Raw genomic sequence first — 18,275 nt, 5'->3', positions numbered from 1 at the left:
ACGTATCACTGCATTTTTTTACATTTACCCATCAATCTGCATTTATTTATTTGGATATCAGCTATAACACACCTCTATGACAATTGCTTGCTGAACTCTTAATGGTTTTGTCCATGGACTCCAGTTTCCTCCAATATCATGTGCACGTTTGTGTTTGGGAAGGAAAAAAGGAAATCATAGTGACTTTGACTTGATGCCTGTTTCCTGTGCTATGTACTTATATACCTTTGCCTATGTAAATTAAAAAACCATAACAAGTTAAGTCTGCATTTATGATTGGGAAAAGATACTGTTTAAATAAAAACATATTTGGAACTCCTCCCCCTCCCCTTAAGATACTGGCATAAAAACACCAACATGCATAAAAAAGGTAATTATCTTTACAAAATAAATGTACCTGGATGTGTTTAGTTTACACTGTAGACCACAGGCAATGGGAGACCATATGCTAATTAGATTATCTGTGCACAATCATGTCACCAATGTGTTAGCTAAGTGTATCCAGGGACAATCATTATGCTGCAGATGCTATTTAGATATATCCAGTCAATCATTGTATCACGGATATAACCTAGCTATCTCAGCTTGATGGTATTTGGTATAACACTACTGTGTGTGAACAAATTTAGATCATGTGTGAGTCTGAATTGTGGTTGTATAACAATCTGCCAGGTTGTGGAGGTATGAATGTGTGATGGCTCTGTTGATTGTTGTAAATGGTCAATGGTTTTAACCATTCCTTCTTTATACATCTACTTATTTCCCACTAAGATAAATCTATGATAAAGTGGTATGTTATTTTAAAGACTTATTGATTAAAGTAGTTTTATTTTCTCCTGAAAATGCTAAATAACAGTTACAAAGATAATCTGTCAAGCAGATGTTAACTGTTAACTCTTTGAAAATGGACCATCATGTAACCACCATTAATGATCAAGAGCACAAAATAAAATCATGCAAAAGTAATGCTATTTGTTGTAACACTATATTAAGGATTATCAATCTGCAATCATTAACAACAGCTAAGGTGAAATGGTAATAAACATAGCCTCTGCAAATTATATATCATTGCATTAGATTATGGTTCATATTATGGAATAGAGACATTGAAGCTAACATTATTTATTTCAGTGGTGCATTAACCCTTTACAAAGAGCATTAAAAATGTCAGACAAATAAACTACATCATTATGTACATAACTGTTGATACTAAAATTTAAAACAATATGATAAAACCCAGCAGGTAAATAAAAAGGTATTTAAATGAAAAACTGACAGCATCTTGTGAAGTCCATTCATCTTGCTCTCCAAGGTATCCTGATGTTCAAGTAATGCTTTAAGCTCCTGTTCCACATGTTCCTGTGATAATAACATGAAATGATGTTAAACACAAAATCTCTGTTCAAAAGATCATGGTTGTTATTATAGGTATGTATCAAGTACACACACAAAACGAACTGTCATTATAGTAAGGTTTATTTCAGTTATATACCGTAAACTAATGCTGCTTTATCATCCTTATTTTCTGCAAGTCACCCCAAATAAATTTCTGCTCTCAAGTTTTATTGGGAGTGCGATTTTGCGGGGTTTAAAACCTGAGGGACTCCATGAAACGGTATATTGTGTACAGATGTAACGTCCCAAAATTTAACCACCCATTGATTGAATTTTAAATTCAGTCTCATCAAACTAGTGGTTTTCAACTGTTTCCAAACTATTTTCTGACATTTCTTTTCTAATAAAAATGACTTGGACAGAAAACATGGCTTAGGGATCACAACTCTCACGGTATAATCGACGACTGTACGTACGATTGACAATCGTCAACATACACTAAATTTAAAATTCTGGGATGATTTGAATCCCGTATGGGAGAACTGTGCAATCAATGAATAACCAAATATCACCTCCTGTTTTCCAAGTTGTTCTAAAGCCTTTTTAATTTCATCAAGTTCTGTAAGATTCTCTATGGAATCCATAGACGCCGAAGACGTGGCATCGACTATGGACGTCGCCATCTTGCCCGCGGCGTTGAACTATGGGAAACAGGAAGTAGGTTATGGTAGCGTTGAGGCGGGAGGTTCTTATGCGAGAGTCGATTATGGCCTGAAATCCAGAACATCACCGTCAGCTGCAAAATTTGTAAATACATATTCTATTTTATTTTTCTCTGCACTTCTTAAAATAATGTTTTATGTATTTAGTTTTAAGCAGTATTCGGTGTTTGTGTAGATTTTCTTCGTTCATGGAGACTTGTCTCTCTTTTTTTGGTTTTCTTGAAGTTATAGATGTCCCTACCAATAAATTGGCGTTTTACGAGTGAATAATAAAAAAGCATTGAAATTTATCATATTCCGTTCAGTCTCTCAATATTTTAAACACGCTTTTCCTAATGCAGCAGATTGAATTTTAATCAACATGTAATTTCACAGTTGGAGTTTGGTCCCTTTGTTGCGAGCTACTAATTCCAACGTTGACAGAATTCTCTTGTCCTGCTTGAGATCTTATGAAAAGTTTTTATGTGCTCTGCTTTATTTTTTGAATACTAAAGGTGACAAAATGTTTACATAGCGTTATGTCATTAGGAAATTTGCAAGATTTAATGGCACTAATTATGTCTGTAGTGCAGAGAACCTTAAGACAGCACTAGAGGTGGTTCATTTTAATTACTTATGTATTATATTTATACATTTAGTGTATAAATTATTCAATTTGTGTATTACATATATACGTTTATCTATTTATATGTAATATATGTTAACATTCATGTACATTTTTTTGCAGCCAAATCACAACCATGTATTTATACAACCTAACACTTCAGAGATCTACAGGGATTGTAATTGCTATTCACGGCAATTTTTCGGGGTCCAAATTACAAGAAATTGTTGTATCACGTGGTAAGATCTTGGAACTATTACGCCATGACCCCAACACAGGAAAAATTTATCCAGTTCTCTCTGTTGAAGTGTTTGGAGTCATTCGATCACTTACACCTTTCCGGCTTACAGGAGGCACCAAAGGTCAGTGCTATTTTATTTGCAAAAACAGTTTCTGTTTGAATGCTGCACACACAAATGAAACTTAATGCCAGTAATTCGTTTCTAACATTTGATGAATTCATTATGGATAGGTTTTTCAAAATGTAATTTTGTAAAATGTCTTTTTTCAGTTAAAATAACTATTATATAATAGCTAACAGTAGGATTTATTATACCACATTTCCTCACACAGAGTCAAGCTCAATGCACTTTACAAGGGAAAGAGTAGGTAATGATGCCATATGACATCACAATCAGGCAAACACACAAGAACTGTGAACATTGTCAGGAACATGAAGCATAATTTTTATATGTTTTTAAAAAAATTTGAAAGGTGGGTGTTATTTTTTGCGCTAATTTTTGTATCGGATGTGAGCACTGCATTTGCTTTTGTATCCTTTTGCAGAATATTGTTAATGTGTTTATAAGATAAATATTTGAATGGCTTAACCAGTGTATTCCTTTGAGTAACAAGCTCCTACATTCTCTCCCCCCCACTCTCACTTTTTCAAATTTTAGATTATGTTGTGGTTGGCTCTGATTCTGGGAGAATTGTGATTTTGGAGTACATTCCTTCAAAGAACCAGTTTGAAAAGATTCATCAGGAGACCTTTGGAAAGAGTGGCTGTCGCCGCATTGTTCCAGGACAGTACCTTGCTGTGGATCCAAAAGGACGTGCTGTGATGATTGGTAAGTGTAAAAATAGTCAACAGACTTAAAAACAATATTTCATATATTTTTCTGCACTGGCTTTTACAGATTCAGATTTGAGTTCATGTGTCCATAGTTGGTGAATTTCTTGTTTATCCTATATACATAAATATATGTATGTATGAGCTGGGAGTTATTTCATGTCTCAATCCATTCTGATTGAGGACTAAATAAAAACAATCAAAATCATATTTGTGCAGATTTTGCCATGGCTGTTATTTTAATATCCTTCAGACAGCAGCATATTTCCTAGTCTTTGTGCTGAGATAAGGTATTTTATGTGCATTTATATATAATTTATTGACTTCAGGTGCTGTTGAAAAGCAGAAGCTGGTCTATATCTTAAACAGAGATGCACAGGCCCGTTTGACCATCTCTTCTCCTCTGGAAGCTCACAAATCAAACACTTTGGTGTACCACATGATTGGTGTAGACATTGGGTTTGAGAACCCCACTTTTGCCTGTCTTGAAATTGATTATGAGGTAAGGCCATGGTGTTTGTACTTGAATAGCGTTGATTTACTGCACATTTTCTTATGTTCTTCAATTATTTTTGAGCTAGTGCTGAAGGGTATCAGTTGGAGATTTCTGTCATGTAATATTTTCTGATGACTTAAGAAGAGTGATGGAAAAAAAGTGATTTGTCTGTGGTATATTATAGGAAGCTGACAGTGACCCCACTGGAGAGGCAGCCCAGAAAACACAACAGATGCTGACATACTATGAACTAGATTTGGGGCTCAATCACGTTGTCCGAAAATACTCTGAGCAGCTGGAAGAACACGCAAACTTTCTAATATCAGGTCTGTGTCTTGCATTTACTTCCTGTTATTACCCCTTTGTCTTTTTGCTTTTCTGGCATTGTCTACAGACTAGGTTAATTGCAGGAAATTATATGTAACCAGTAGATCTTGACTAGAAGGATGTAAGCAAAGACTTATGACTCATTTTTATAAATGAATTTTAGAGGTTAATTTGATTTAGCTTGTAATTCCAGTCCCAGGAGGAAATGATGGTCCCAGTGGAGTGCTGATTTGCTCAGAGAACTATATCACATATAAAAATCTTGGTGATCAGCCAGACATTCGCTGTCCAATTCCTCGAAGACGGGTCAGTAGTATGTTTACTGTCATGTAATTTTTGTCCTTTATAAAAAAAAAAAATGCTTAAAATGAACCTAAAACAGTTAAAGCATGCTATAATAGAATTTTTAACACCAGAAAACTTCATTTTTAACAGTGAGATGGTACGAAATCGGAAGTTTTCTTCCATTTGATAGCAAGATAGATCTTAAGTTACTTCTTGGTGATTTGAAAGCATTTTGACAATGCACAAAACAAATTTTATAAAATTTATTTTGTTGTTTCTAGACAGATCTTGATGACCCTGAACGTGGCATGATTTTTGTATGCAGTGCTACTCACAAAACAAAGGTATACCTTATAAAATTTTTATTATTTAATACCAAATAGCACTGGTGTCCTTAGCACATCTTGGTGGAAAAAACTTGTGCTGTTTTATGACGTTTGAGTGGTTTTGGTGGCAAAACTATGTTATAAAATGCTATGATATTCACATTTTAAAACTGGTTTTATTTTGTATACATCATGATTAACCTTGGTTTGAAAGTGTTCTGTGTTAATGTCTTATAGTATTTTCTTTTTATCCTTATTTGAGAAATTTTTCCTGATTTGCCAAATAGTAATGAGATTCATATATTGTTTTTGTGCAGTCTATGTTTTTCTTCCTTGTGCAAACTGAGCAAGGAGACATCTTCAAAGTCACATTAGAAACAGATGAAGATATTGTAAGTGCCATCCTTGTTTTGGTGATAATAGATGGTGGTTATATAGCCATTTTAAATTGGGATAGATTGGTTTTCATAATTGTCAGCAGGGGGTGTGACATTTACAAGTGATTATAGATGTGAATGTTTTCCTGTTACAGGTAACAGAAATTCGACTGAAATATTTTGATACCGTGCCTGTAGCTTCAAGTATGTGCGTTCTCAAATCTGGCTTCTTGTTCATTGCTGCAGAATTTGGCAATCAGTGAGTACATAGGAAATGCTCTTTTGAGACTAATTAAAATACTTTCAAATGCTTCCATGTCTACCACCAGGAACTGCTCGAGTATCTTGAAACCTAGAAGAGAACTGAAACCTTTATGCTTAAGAAAAAAGAAGCATTTGGTTCTTTTGGCAAATATCGGCATGCCTTTGTCAGCGACTATAATAAGCTGAATCACTGGCATATTCAGTACACATTGGTCTGAGATGAACTGACAGTTATCTTCATTCTGTACTTTAAAATTTAAAATACTTCTTTAAAATTATTTTCAAAGATGCTTAGAATTATGGTGCTTAGGTGGGCAGTAGTTTTAGTTCTGTTTTGAGAGAAGCATAAGATCTTGCCCTGCTTCCCCGAAAACAGAGACATGTACTGTTCTTAATTGTCTGATAGCCAGTAGTGCCTTTCTGAGTGAACTAAAAGCTCACCTTTGCAATGAGTAGGGGAGGTATATTTAAAAACAGTGTAGTCCACAGATTAATAAAATTGTCATTGTAGCCATAATTATAGTTTTTGGGCTTCTGACTTGGCGGGATGACAGAATATATTGTTTCAGGTCCATTACATGACCTTAGAACATTTGTGGTTATATACAGTGCTTTTTTGCTAGTTTAACCTAGTGTGTGTATATATATATCCACATGATACATTTTCTGTTAAATTTCTAGCTACCTATATCAGATTGTGCATTTGGGTGAAGACGATGATGAAGTAACCTTCAGCTCAGCTACACCCATAGAGGAGGGTGATACATTTCTGTTTGCACCTCGTGCCCTGAAGAATTTGGCCATGGTGGATGAAATGGATAGCCTTTCACCAATACTTACTACACAGGTATTAAACTGGCTTATTAACAATTTTTTTGTTATGATACCTCCATGATGTATTTAATGTTGTGTGCCCTACATCAAAGTACACGTATAATGTTTACTTTTCTCCATGGCTTTTTATAGGAGAGCTGATTTTTTGCTTTTGTGAAATTTTTTTTATATAGCTGATCGTCTGATTTCTAGTTGATTTTGGTTGCTGATTCACATATGCAACACCTGTATCAAAATTGGCTTCTCATTTTATTATAGAATTGGACAATTTCAGATTGCTGATCTGGTAAATGAAGACACTCCCCAAATCTACACCTTGTGTGGAAGAGGGCCTCGCTCCACCCTAAGAGTGCTGAGACATGGTCTTGAGGTAAGAACTGATGTCTTGCATAAAGCCAGCATTTTGCTTTATTGAAACTCTCTTTGAAGAGATCAAGGAGGTAAGAACTGATGTCTTGCATAAAGCCAGCATTTTGCTTTATTGAAACTCTCTTTGAAGAGATCAAGAAGGATGTTAGTAATGGAAAGATTAGCTTTGATAAACTGATAATTTATGTCCACTTGCCAAGTATGGTATCAAGGGTGCAACAGTTAGCGCCTATTACCAATACAGTGACGGTTGGCTCTCCTTGGTTCAGCTTTCATCTTGGGCATGTTATTCTTTCTCTGTGTGTGGCATCTGTTTACAGACTCCGCAAAAAAACACCATTTATCTTTCACTCCCTCTCCAAGTGTAGTATCACATAGCTTTTGAGAATAATCACCAATTTGTTTGAGAAAGCAGAATAATGAAAGCATCATAAAGCATATCAGTAAATAGAAGAAATAGCAAGCCTGATATCGGTTATGTGGTCTGTGTGTCTTGTTTGTAGGTGTCTGAAATGGCTGTGTCAGAACTGCCTGGTAACCCTAATGCAGTATGGACTGTAAAACGGCACATAGATGGTGAGTTCTTTGTTGTTTTTAATTTATTCACCCTCTTTGGTACAAATGTGCAGGTAAAGCTTCCTGACTTGGCACAGTGTTAGAACTGTGAGAAATTGCCATCATTGCTTTAATGTATACTTCATTAAAGCTTTCAGAGTCAAATAAATATTAATGGTAGTCGATTTTTGAATATTAATGAGGATATTAATAATTCTACATCATCTGTTTCAATGAGCACAGTAGTAATATTACATTTTCAGTTTAAACTTTCCACACACCCCTTCTTAGGATGCAGTTGCAGTACGGCAGAATCAACTTGAGACTTATTTTTTCGAAATAAAAATAAATGTGGCTAAGTTTGATATTCTTAAGCAATATTTTAAATTGTAGTGTAATTTAGTTTAATCAAAACCTCTCGATAATCATAGTGACTGTTTTGAAGATTGCACAAATGGCTTGTGATATATGATGAAATAAATTTAAGTCACCTACTATTTATGCTGCTTTGATGAAAAATGTGGCACCTTTTTCTTCAGAATAATCATTTTCTGTTAAGGGATCTAAGACTTAAGAATTATATTCTTTATGTACTTTGCTGCTGATCTGATAATCATGTCTTTGCATTGTGTGTAACAGGGGTATTATACAAATTACAGGACAATCTATTTGCATATAAGTTCTTGCTTTATACCAATTAGAAGGCATTAAGTCGTCATGTGCCAGATCCACAGTAATCATTAGCAGGCTAGCTGGCTCATCAGAATCAGCTAACTTGCTAGTAGCATACTGCAGTCTCTTCTATCTGATGCTGGCTTAATGGTTAACAAATGAATAATTGGAAGCATCTTTGTCAGTCAAAAGATTTATAGCATGTGATGGCTGTTGTTGATTTGAAAAAAGAATTACTCCCACTAATATCAGGCTGGGTGGATTGCAAGACAATCCAATGCCATGCCTGCTTTCTGTTGCAGGTGATGTCACATTCCACACCTGAGGTGAGCATCATCTTTGCTGCTGACTCTCGTCAGCAATCAACAACAGCCTAACACATGTATTGAAACTGCTAATATGTTGAGCAGCAAGATTTTGTGCATGTCTGCTGCCTGTGTACTTGTGAAGCTGTCCTGTTTTTGTCCACAAAACTTTAAAGGAGAATGGCTTGACAAGCGAGATTAGTGTCAGTGGAGAGCTAGAGCGTGCACTGTGACAAAATTTCTTTTACTTAGCCATCTCCCTTGCATATATGTTAGTCATATTACGTATTTGAAGCTTTTTTGATTTAGACACATTTGAGTTTCCATGTGTCAGTTTGTGAATTTTGTTTTTAATTTTTTTTTGCCCACATACTATTTCCTGTGTGCAGATGAGTATGATGCCTACATCATCGTGTCCTTCGTCAATGCCACTTTGGTTCTTTCCATTGGTGAGACTGTAGAAGAAGTAACAGATTCTGGTTTTCTTGGGACAACTCCAACCATCTCCTGTTCACAGCTTGGAGATGATGCACTTGTGCAGGTCTGTATTGGCCATTTAAATTACTAATGTATGTTGCATAGCGTTTTCCTTAGTACCTTTGTGCCTTTAGTTGGCCTGAGGGTAACAGCAATCAAGGTGCAAAATATGCTGCATATTGAAATTAATTCCAGTATTTTATTCTTTGTTCATTGACAGATCTATCCTGAAGGTATTCGTCACATTCGCGCAGATAAGCGTGTAAATGAATGGCGCACACCAGGAAAAAAGAACATCACCAAATGTGCTGTAAATCTCCGTCAGGTTGTTATAGCCCTTTCAGGAGGAGAGCTGGTGTATTTTGAAATGGATCCGGTTAGTTTCTGATTCTTGTTTCTTTTAACTCCTGTTTAGTAACCAACAAAATACTAGGTTGCTATTCTAACTGCTGAAAGAGTGACAATGTTTCAGGCATAATGAGAGTGCCACTCATTGATCAAGGCATTAATACAGTGCATCTATGAACCATGGTTGCTTTTTTCAGCAAATGGCATATTTGATTGATTGCAGACAGGACAGTTGAACGAATATACAGAGAAAAAAGAGATGTCTTCAGATGTTGTGTGCATGGCACTGGGGCGTGTGCCAGCTGGAGAACAGCGCTGCCGATTTCTGGCTGTGGGGCTGGCTGATAATACTGTGAGGATTATCTCACTTGACCCCAATGTAAGTAAATTTTCAGTATTCTCTCAATTTTTCAAAGCAGTAAAGTTAGACCGAACTTCAAAGAGCTAGAATAAGAATGCCATGCTTAAGAATGTATGTATTATGTGCTTAAAATGTTGAATAAATGTTTACCTTTACCTTGCAGTCCAATATTAAAGCATTATCTGCTATCTTACCACCTAATAATCACCCATTTTCTTGGTATAAATGTTGTATGTAAATAAGTGTCCTTTATAACACTATCCTAGTGATTTTCCTGATATAATGAATCATCATAATACAGCATTCTTTAATTAAAATCTTTCTGTCAGGACTGCTTATCACCACTAAGCATGCAAGCTCTACCCGCCCCATCTGAATCTCTGTGTATCGTGGAAATGGGTGGCACTGAAGCCAAAGAAGAAACTGGAGAAGCTGGAATGCAAGGAGGTCTCTATTTAAACATTGGTTTGCAGGTTAGCACCCTTTTTATTATTTTAATGTTTTATTCCTAAACAGCAGCTGTTGTCTTTTTGTCTTTTGTAACTGATGGCATAGGGACAACGGGAAACAATACAGAGCTGTTTGTTCTTAGTTGTGTGAACCGCAGGTGAGCTTTTCTTTAGCTCTTTTCATGTGGATGTGTGGCCAAATGGGGCGGTTTATGAGAATGGTTGCAAGTTGTTGTTTGTTTTTAAATATATAAACCAGTAATGGTAGGTGCTGTGAAGAAAGTGTTAACTTTGAAGACCTTGTCTTTGTTCTCAGAATGGTGTGTTGCTGAGGACTGTTCTGGACACTGTGACAGGCGACTTATCAGACACTCGCACTCGATATCTGGGATCTCGACCAGTAAAACTCTTTCGCATCTCTATGCAAGGATCTGAAGCTGTGAGTATATCTCAAAGCAGGCATGTCCAATACGCAGCCCTTTGCAAGCACACATGCAGCCCGCACAAAGGATACAGTATCGATTTGTAAAATCTGTTAACTTGAAATAATTTGGAATTTCGAATATCGTGTGTGGCTGCCTTACGAGGTGTGATTGCTTTTGAATACATCTTAGAATTGTCCATTGTCAGGCCCAGCCTACAGCTGGTCAGCACACAAGCGGTCAAACAAAAGTCCGAGTGATACAGCTAAGCACTGTCAAGAGTGAAAAAGAGGAAGGCCTGGCGGAAGCCACATGACCATGTTTGTCACGATGGGTATAGGGGAATGTAGGTTGCTGTATTGTTCAGTTGAAAGAAAAAGTAGGAGAGAGTGTGCATCCCTTTGTGAGCACACCAGCAGCCCTTATGACAACACAAATGTGACCCATGCTGCCCTCAGTGGACCCTCAGTTTAACATGCTTGTCAAATTTTAGGACATTGCTGTAATGGTTTCACCGTGTGCCCCTTTTTTCTATTAAAGAAATTAATACTTATTATTGTTTTAATCAGGTATTGGCCATGTCTAGTCGCACATGGCTGAGCTACACTTACCAGAGCCGTTTCCATCTTACTCCTCTGTCATATGAGACTTTGGAATATGCTTCTGGCTTTGCCTCCGAACAATGTCCAGAAGGCATTGTAGCTATATCCACCAATACTCTTAGGTAAGTGTCAAATCATTGTAAAAATGGGAATGGTTTGTGTGAATTTCATGAGCCATGTAAATGAAATATAGTTTGCTTTTGTGTGTTACTGGAGTTTGATGTGTGTGGAACTTTTTGAGACTGATGTATTTTCTTTTTGTGGGGGTGGAGGTGGGACAGCGGCTAGCATGATCAATTTTCTACAGCAGTCATTGATATGTAAGCTTGTCCACAGGATTTTGGCATTGGAGAAGCTAGGGGCAGTGTTCAACCAGGTGTCTTGGCCCCTTCAGTATACTCCCCGAAAATTTGTCATCCACCCAGAGTCCTCCAATCTTATCATCATTGAGACTGATCACAATGCATACACGGAAAAGACCAAGCAACAGCGCAAACAGCAGATGGCAGAAGTAAGCAAGAAGAGTTTAGTTCTTTGACAGATTTCTTTTTAAAATGTGTTTCATATATTCAGATTTTCTAAGTTTGCATGGTGAACTTTGCAGAATCTTGACACCAGAGATCACCAAAGTTTTTTATGCTGTTTACAGGAAATGATTGAGGCAGCACAGGAGGAAGAGCAAGAGCTTGCTGCAGAAATGGCAGCACAGTTTTTGAACGAAGAGCGCCCAGAGAGCATATTTGGTGCACCAAAGGCAGGAGCAGGCATGTGGGCTTCTGTTATACGCATCCTTAACCCCATCTCTGGCCAGACCCTGCACAAGGTTTCTTTGGAGCAGAATGAAGCAGCCCACAGGTGATTTAAATCTGAAAATTTCATTTTGGCTTGTCATTTTCTTTTTCATTTTTTTTAATTTAAAGTATGATGAACATAAGGTAATTTTAGATTTCTTAAACAACTATTTGTCTGTTGGCTTTTTCTGCAACATGGGGTATCTTAAATACTTTCATATTTGTATTGATTTTATTGATTATGATCATGTTTCGTATAGATGAAATGTGTAATATAGAGGAAATATCCTTACAGTTCAGTGGGGAATGGGTTATAGTAGTAACTTTTTTCCCTACTGATTTGTATTCAGTTTGGCACTCGTGAAGTTTGCCAACAAGCCAGATGACCAGTATCTCATTGTGGGCATTGCTCGTGACCTGGTTCTGGCCCCACGTTCTTTGACTGGAGGGCTGCTGCATACATATAAAGTCACAGAAGGGGGCAGCAAGTTGGAGTTGCTGCATATCACCCATGTTGAGGATGTTCCGGGTGCCATAAGCGCATTCCAAGGTCGAGTAATGATAGGGGTCGGCAAATATCTTCGTATCTATGACCTTGGCAAAAAGAAACTTCTGCGAAAATGCGAAAACAAGGTAAAAATGTGTTTAACATTTCACATTTCATCTTGTTCTGCCTTTTACTGCAACATGATAAAATACTATTATTTAGGTTAAGCTATCCTCTTTATCCATGCTTTTCAAAGTGTAATCTAAATAATCATGTTTAAAAAATAATTACTCCCTCAACATTCATAAGATTTAGGGAGTAAACTTGATGGATTGTAAGGTTTACAGTTTTATTTCATTGTTTGTTCTGTTCAAATCTGGATAATCGCAGACAATCTTAAACACTGTTTATCCTTTAAAACTGTTTTGAAGTGTTGATAACTTTAAGCTCCATTTTATTTTCTTCTTTTTCAGCATGTACCAAACTTTATAGTCAGCATCCATACATCGGGCCATCGTGTGGTGGTAGCAGATGTGCAAGACAGTTTTCATTTTGTGCGATATCGGCGACAGGAGAACCAGCTGATTGTGTTTGCCGATGACACCAATCCGCGTTGGGTCACTTGCTCAACTTTGCTGGACCATAACACTGTTGCAGGAGCAGATAAATTTGGCAATATTTCTATTGTAAGGATCCTGCATTCGTCCATGTGAATTTTTGTTTTTAAATGTTTAACAGCTATTTTTAGGCCCTAATTGATGTCACAATAATCAATGTTTTTAGAGGGAAGAAAAATGTGGTCAAATAGTTCCTTGAGTATATTTTGTGAATTTTGTTCACCTTTGATAGCGCAGGCATGTATGGTGAAAAGAGTAGTTTTTATTTTGTCCAGCGTTTATTAACTGTTAAATAAAGTTATTGTTTCTTTGATTGCCTGTAGTTCATAAAATTATCACATTTGACGATAATTAAATTGTCGTGCGTTTCTAGGTTTTCCTTGGTCTCTTCCTAACAGATTCGCTTGCCTCCTGAGCTGAGTGATGATGTTGATGAAGATCCTACTGGAAACAAAGCTTTGTGGGACAGAGGTGTACTCAGTGGGGCATCACAAAAGGTATGTATTAGATGCCTGTTGATGCTCTTGTGTTAGGGTAGTCTGTCCGCTGTAAAATTTACAAATTTCTTTGTCTTTACCATGCAGACTGGAAGAAAAAAGGATTTTGAGCATTACTTTGCAGCATCTTGCTTGTAAGAACACTACATCAATGGGTCAGGTCATTCCTTGCACACAGAAAAATTGTGGACAAGTGATAAGTATCAGATGCTTGTGGAAGTGATGGTTTCCGTGTTTCACCTGACATATCTGTGATTATATTGTGTATATGGCTGATCCACAGCATAAATGTGCAAACAGGTGCCAGAACGATGATTCATCTATGATTAATAAAAACAAACAAAAGTATGTAACCCTGTTGTTTGACCTGAAGTAGAAGAGTTCAGCATAGATCGAGGAAGCAGATAGGTGGTTAAAGCAATGACATACCAATTCGGAGATGTATTGTCTTGATATCCATGTCGCACATTGAACCCAGCTGTCGTGAATGGGGAAACATTGAGGGTTAGGTAAAGGCAGAGCAGTAGGAGGAGATGGGATGAGCCTTCACAAAAAGCTTACAAGTGTAGTCTTGAACACCTCACCCTCATATGATCATTTTAAAACAAAAAATTAAAGTAAAATAGTTTGCAAAAGTCATCATTTCTTCTTCATACTGTAACAGTTGACATGAGTTATGTAGAGATCACCCTCTAGCTACCCGAAAACAAGCTGTTCCATTCAAATGACCGCAGAACCATGGATTTTATATATTTTTTATTAATGCTCTTGCAAAAGGCTTTTTAAATAGTGCAACAAAAATTCGCCCAAAAATGCACTTTAGTAATAGAGATCTTTAGACTTTAAAAAGAAAATCATTAAGGCAGCTTTTAAAAAGTTACAATGTATTCCTAGAGTGTTTGAGTAGAGGTTCTGATGCCACCTGACATATCTTAAGCGATGGCGTTTTGTGGAGATGATGTTTTCCGTGTTTCACCTGAGATAACCATGATTATAGATATTTTGACTGCTGATCCACAAGATATGCTGACCAAAACGCCATAATTTTTTTTTTCTTTCCCGGGGAATTGTTTATTTATCTGTTTTATAAAGGAAGAAAGTTGTCATGCATTTTTAGAGAGCCAGAACAAAATCGTTGTACCATAATGGATAAGGAGAAGAATGATCACTGAAATGGTTTTAAATGTCTTTTGAACGTCTCTAAACTCTTTGCAGGGCTGGTTGCCTTGCTATGATATTGCCTTAGTTGCTGGCTCATCTTGAAACACCAGTTCCACCACCATCTCTGAACTCATTAAGGCAGTCTCAAAACAGTTAAAAATAAAAATATTCCTAGAGTGTTTTAGCTGAGGTTATGATACCATCTGACAGAAGAGCCAAAAAAAAAAAGATACAGGCTGTGAATAGTTAAGTACCATAATGGATAAGGAGAAGAATGATCACTGAAATGGTTTTAAATGTCTTGGAACTTTTCTCTGAACTCATTAAGGCAGTGTCAAAACAGTTCAAAATATAAGTATTCCTAGAGCAGGGGTCTCAAACTCATATTAGCATGTGGGCCGCAGTGGAAAGTAACAGCCAGTCAGCGGGCCGCACCACGAAAAGAAAATGTTTTTTCATTAAATTTTACGAACACTACTGTCACTGCAGTTAAATGCTAAAATAAAGTTTTTATAATTATTAATTACATTTAGTGTACTTTATTACATGCACAGGCAGTTTAGTTTATTAAAATAAGTTGACGTTGTCTCTGTCACTAATAACGGGGGTAATTTTCACTGCGGGAATTAATCACCAAGCACAACATACATATACACCGCGGACGTGGCCGAGGGCCGCACAAAAATGTTTCGCGGGCCGCATTCGGCCCGCGGGCCGCGTGTTTGAGACCCCTGTCCTAGAGTGTTTCAGCAGAGGTTCTAAAGCCATCTGATGTATCTTAAGAGATGGCCTTTTTGTGGAGATGATGTTTTCCGTGTTTCACCTGAGATAACCATGATTATAGATATTTTGACTGCTGATCCACAAGATATGCTGATCAAAGCGCCATAATTTTTTTTCTTCCCCAGGGAATTGCTTATTTATCTATATTTTTTTTTAAGAAAGGAAATTTTGTTGCATTTTTAGAGAGCCAGAACAAAATCGTTAAGTACCATAATGGATAAGGAGAAGAATGATCACTGAAATGGTTCTAAATGTCTTGGAACTTTTCTCTGAACTCATGAAGGCAGTGTCACAACAGTTCAGAATGAAAGTATTCATAGTGTGTTTTAGCTGAGGTTATGATACTTTCTGACAGATCTTAAGAGATGATGTTTTGTGGAAATGATGTTTTCCGTGTTTCACCTGAGATTAACCATGATTACATTTTCGACTGCTGATCCACAAAAAAGATATTGAATGGGCATAAAGTCTCGTGAAGTTGAGCAAGAATGTCTGAAGCTGCATTTTTGTGTACTGTTGGGCTTTTTTTGTGTGTGAGTTTCTCATTCATGGCTGGCAGTAATCTTTAGTGTAAGAGAAGCACCATGTGCAGAGTAGTTGTATGTTTTACTGGCATTTACATGTTGAATCTAAGATTACAGTGATTAAGTGTTTTGACTTCTGGTTTAGTATAGGTGAAAGAGGAATAACAACATTTTTTGAAGTAACAAGGGAAAAAATCACGTATAACATTATCAAAATAATAAGGGAAAGTGAGCAGTTAAGTGCCATAGTCGATAAGAGGAATAATTATACAATAGAAGCACTTCAGCTTTAAAAGTCATCATAAGTATGTTGTTGGGTGTATGAATGGATGGTGAAAGCTGTTTCATTATTTATCATGTTTTGTTCCGTGTGTATATGTGTGAAGCTGGCAGTCACCAGGCTAAGCTGTTGTAGAATTTAGCCTAATATTGAGGTCCACATATGTTGAAGAAAGAAAAAAAAGCTGGGATTGGTGGATCGGGGATCAGTTTAATTTTCTTTAGGTATATTTGACTTAACTATATCTTTTTTGTCATTCGTGGTTGGCATTAATTTTACATGGCAGTTCATGTCCAGATGTGTGTGTTTGCCTGACAGACGGTGTCGAACATGAATGTGGAGATTGTCATTGTGGAGATATCATTGTTCATTCTGATCTAGTGATTATATCATGTTGGTCCACATCTCGAAGCTATACTTTAAGCAGACTGCCGGTGGAACCAGTTTTTCATGTGTGACATAAATGAAAGTATAATATAAGGGTATTATTTAAGTTAATAGAGACTGAAATTACCATTCACTTCATCTTGCTTACATCCTAGGTGGAAGTTATTTCCAATTTCCACATTGGAGAGTTGGTAACCTCCCTGCAGAAAGCTACACTCATCCCTGGAGGATCCGAGGCCTTAGTCTATACTACTCTTTCTGGTGGCGTTGGCATGCTTGTGCCATTTACTTCCCATGAGGTATGGTTAACCTAAAACTCAGTAACTGTCATTCTTTCAGAAGAGCTGCAGATTATCAATTTTGTCCAATCACAAGACAGGAATCTTGTGAGTTTTAGATGCCCATCTGCAGAGATGATTTTTATGTTCGATTTATTTTACTCCAACATGGTTAAGGAAATCTAGTGTTTTCTCTTACATTCAGAAAAAAAATAATAGTATGAAAGTACTTATGGGTTGCCTTTTCTTGTCTAGGACCACGACTTTTTCCAGCACCTTGAAATGTACATGCGCTCTGAGTACCCATCATTGTGTGGTCGTGACCATCTAGCATACCGCTCATATTATTTCCCTCTCAAGGTAAGTTAATCTTTGTCATTGTTGTCAAACTCTAATGCTTCATATTGCTGTCTAGAAACTGGATGTACTTTATTTGGACTGGGATGTATATTTCTCTCAAGTCTTTTTAATTTACAGAATGTCATTGATGGAGACCTCTGTGAGATGTTTAACTCAATGGACATCAGCAAGCAGAAATCTGTAGCTGAAGAATTGGAAAGAACACCTAGTGAGGTAAGATAAGCTTTAGTTTGTACAGTTCTGTGTAAATAATTGTTATAGACGTGAAGAGGTAATAAGAAAATTGCATAAAAGGAAAAAAAAGGTAGTGCAAATAAATTTTCTGTTATCTTGTAGTAGTTATTTGTATCTATTATAAAAAGTAGAGAATCTATACTCTGGTAACACAAATGGAACTGCGTTTCAGGTATCAAAGAAGCTGGAAGATATTAGAACTCGTTTTGCTTTCTGAGTGCTTGTGAAGATTCATAAGGGAAAAGACAAGATACCTTCAGGCTTCAGCTTTCAGAATTGTAATGTGTGTTTTGATGATCCAGAGGGGCAATGGTTGTGGCACAATCCAGCCATCCTTACCTTCTGAGATCGGTTGATTTGTAGGTAATTCAAGATGCTGAAAAGACAGTCTCACAAATGATTGTAAGGTACAATGTGTGTGTGCATGCATGCGTGTATGTTTTGTTTTGTTTTTTTGTTTTTTTTAAACAGAAATAATGTTATATTTTGTATTGTGAAGTTTAGCATTTTCTCAAGTAAGAATGCAAAGTGTTTCAAGTTAACTAATGTTTTTATATGTACAATGTTTCTTATTTAAAGTTATAATTCCTTTATCATAAAGCATTGTGAATATGCACTTAAATGCTCTTTGGCAATAGTCTCACCATGTTTATATTAAATGAAAGAAAAAAGTA

General features: G+C 36.6%; 2 protein-coding genes across 3 annotated transcripts in view; one reads left to right on the top strand and one right to left on the bottom strand.

Annotated features, from left to right (window-relative positions):
- Positions 1–2,055, bottom strand: part of LOC112577084 (conserved oligomeric Golgi complex subunit 4-like) — a 14,164-nt gene extending 12,109 nt beyond the window's left edge. The window contains exons 1-2 of one of the 2 annotated variants that reach the window (XM_025260010.1): positions 1,908–2,055; positions 1,277–1,359 (exon numbers count right to left, since the gene is read on the bottom strand). In XM_025260010.1, the coding sequence (XP_025115795.1) occupies positions 1,277–1,359; positions 1,908–2,018 (194 nt within the window). In that variant the 5' untranslated portion in view covers positions 2,019–2,055. Of the gene's footprint in view, positions 1–72; positions 1,221–1,276; positions 1,360–1,907 lie in introns of those variants that run through there. The other variant, XM_025260011.1, reaches the window with a different exon arrangement.
- On the top strand, positions 2,028–18,275 carry LOC112577079 (splicing factor 3B subunit 3-like). The gene is made up of 27 exons (XM_025260001.1): positions 2,028–2,142; positions 2,785–3,023; positions 3,561–3,731; positions 4,063–4,235; positions 4,414–4,555; positions 4,750–4,862; positions 5,123–5,185; positions 5,485–5,559; positions 5,700–5,803; positions 6,490–6,655; positions 6,917–7,012; positions 7,515–7,587; positions 8,933–9,084; positions 9,241–9,396; positions 9,592–9,747; positions 10,059–10,202; positions 10,495–10,617; positions 11,170–11,324; positions 11,539–11,713; positions 11,852–12,057; positions 12,344–12,626; positions 12,954–13,166; positions 13,496–13,594; positions 16,885–17,028; positions 17,263–17,367; positions 17,485–17,580; positions 17,774–18,275. Exons 2-27 carry the CDS (start codon positions 2,798–2,800, stop codon positions 17,816–17,818), a joined length of 3,654 nt encoding a protein of 1,217 aa, XP_025115786.1. The 5' UTR covers positions 2,028–2,142; positions 2,785–2,797; the 3' UTR covers positions 17,819–18,275.

Source organism: Pomacea canaliculata, linkage group LG12 (assembly GCF_003073045.1).
Source record: "Pomacea canaliculata isolate SZHN2017 linkage group LG12, ASM307304v1, whole genome shotgun sequence".
In the NCBI taxonomy this organism is placed as follows: Eukaryota; Metazoa; Mollusca; class Gastropoda; order Architaenioglossa; family Ampullariidae; genus Pomacea; species Pomacea canaliculata.
The sequence above is the reverse complement of the archived record's forward strand: the minus strand, read 5'-3'. Positions and strand labels throughout refer to the sequence as shown.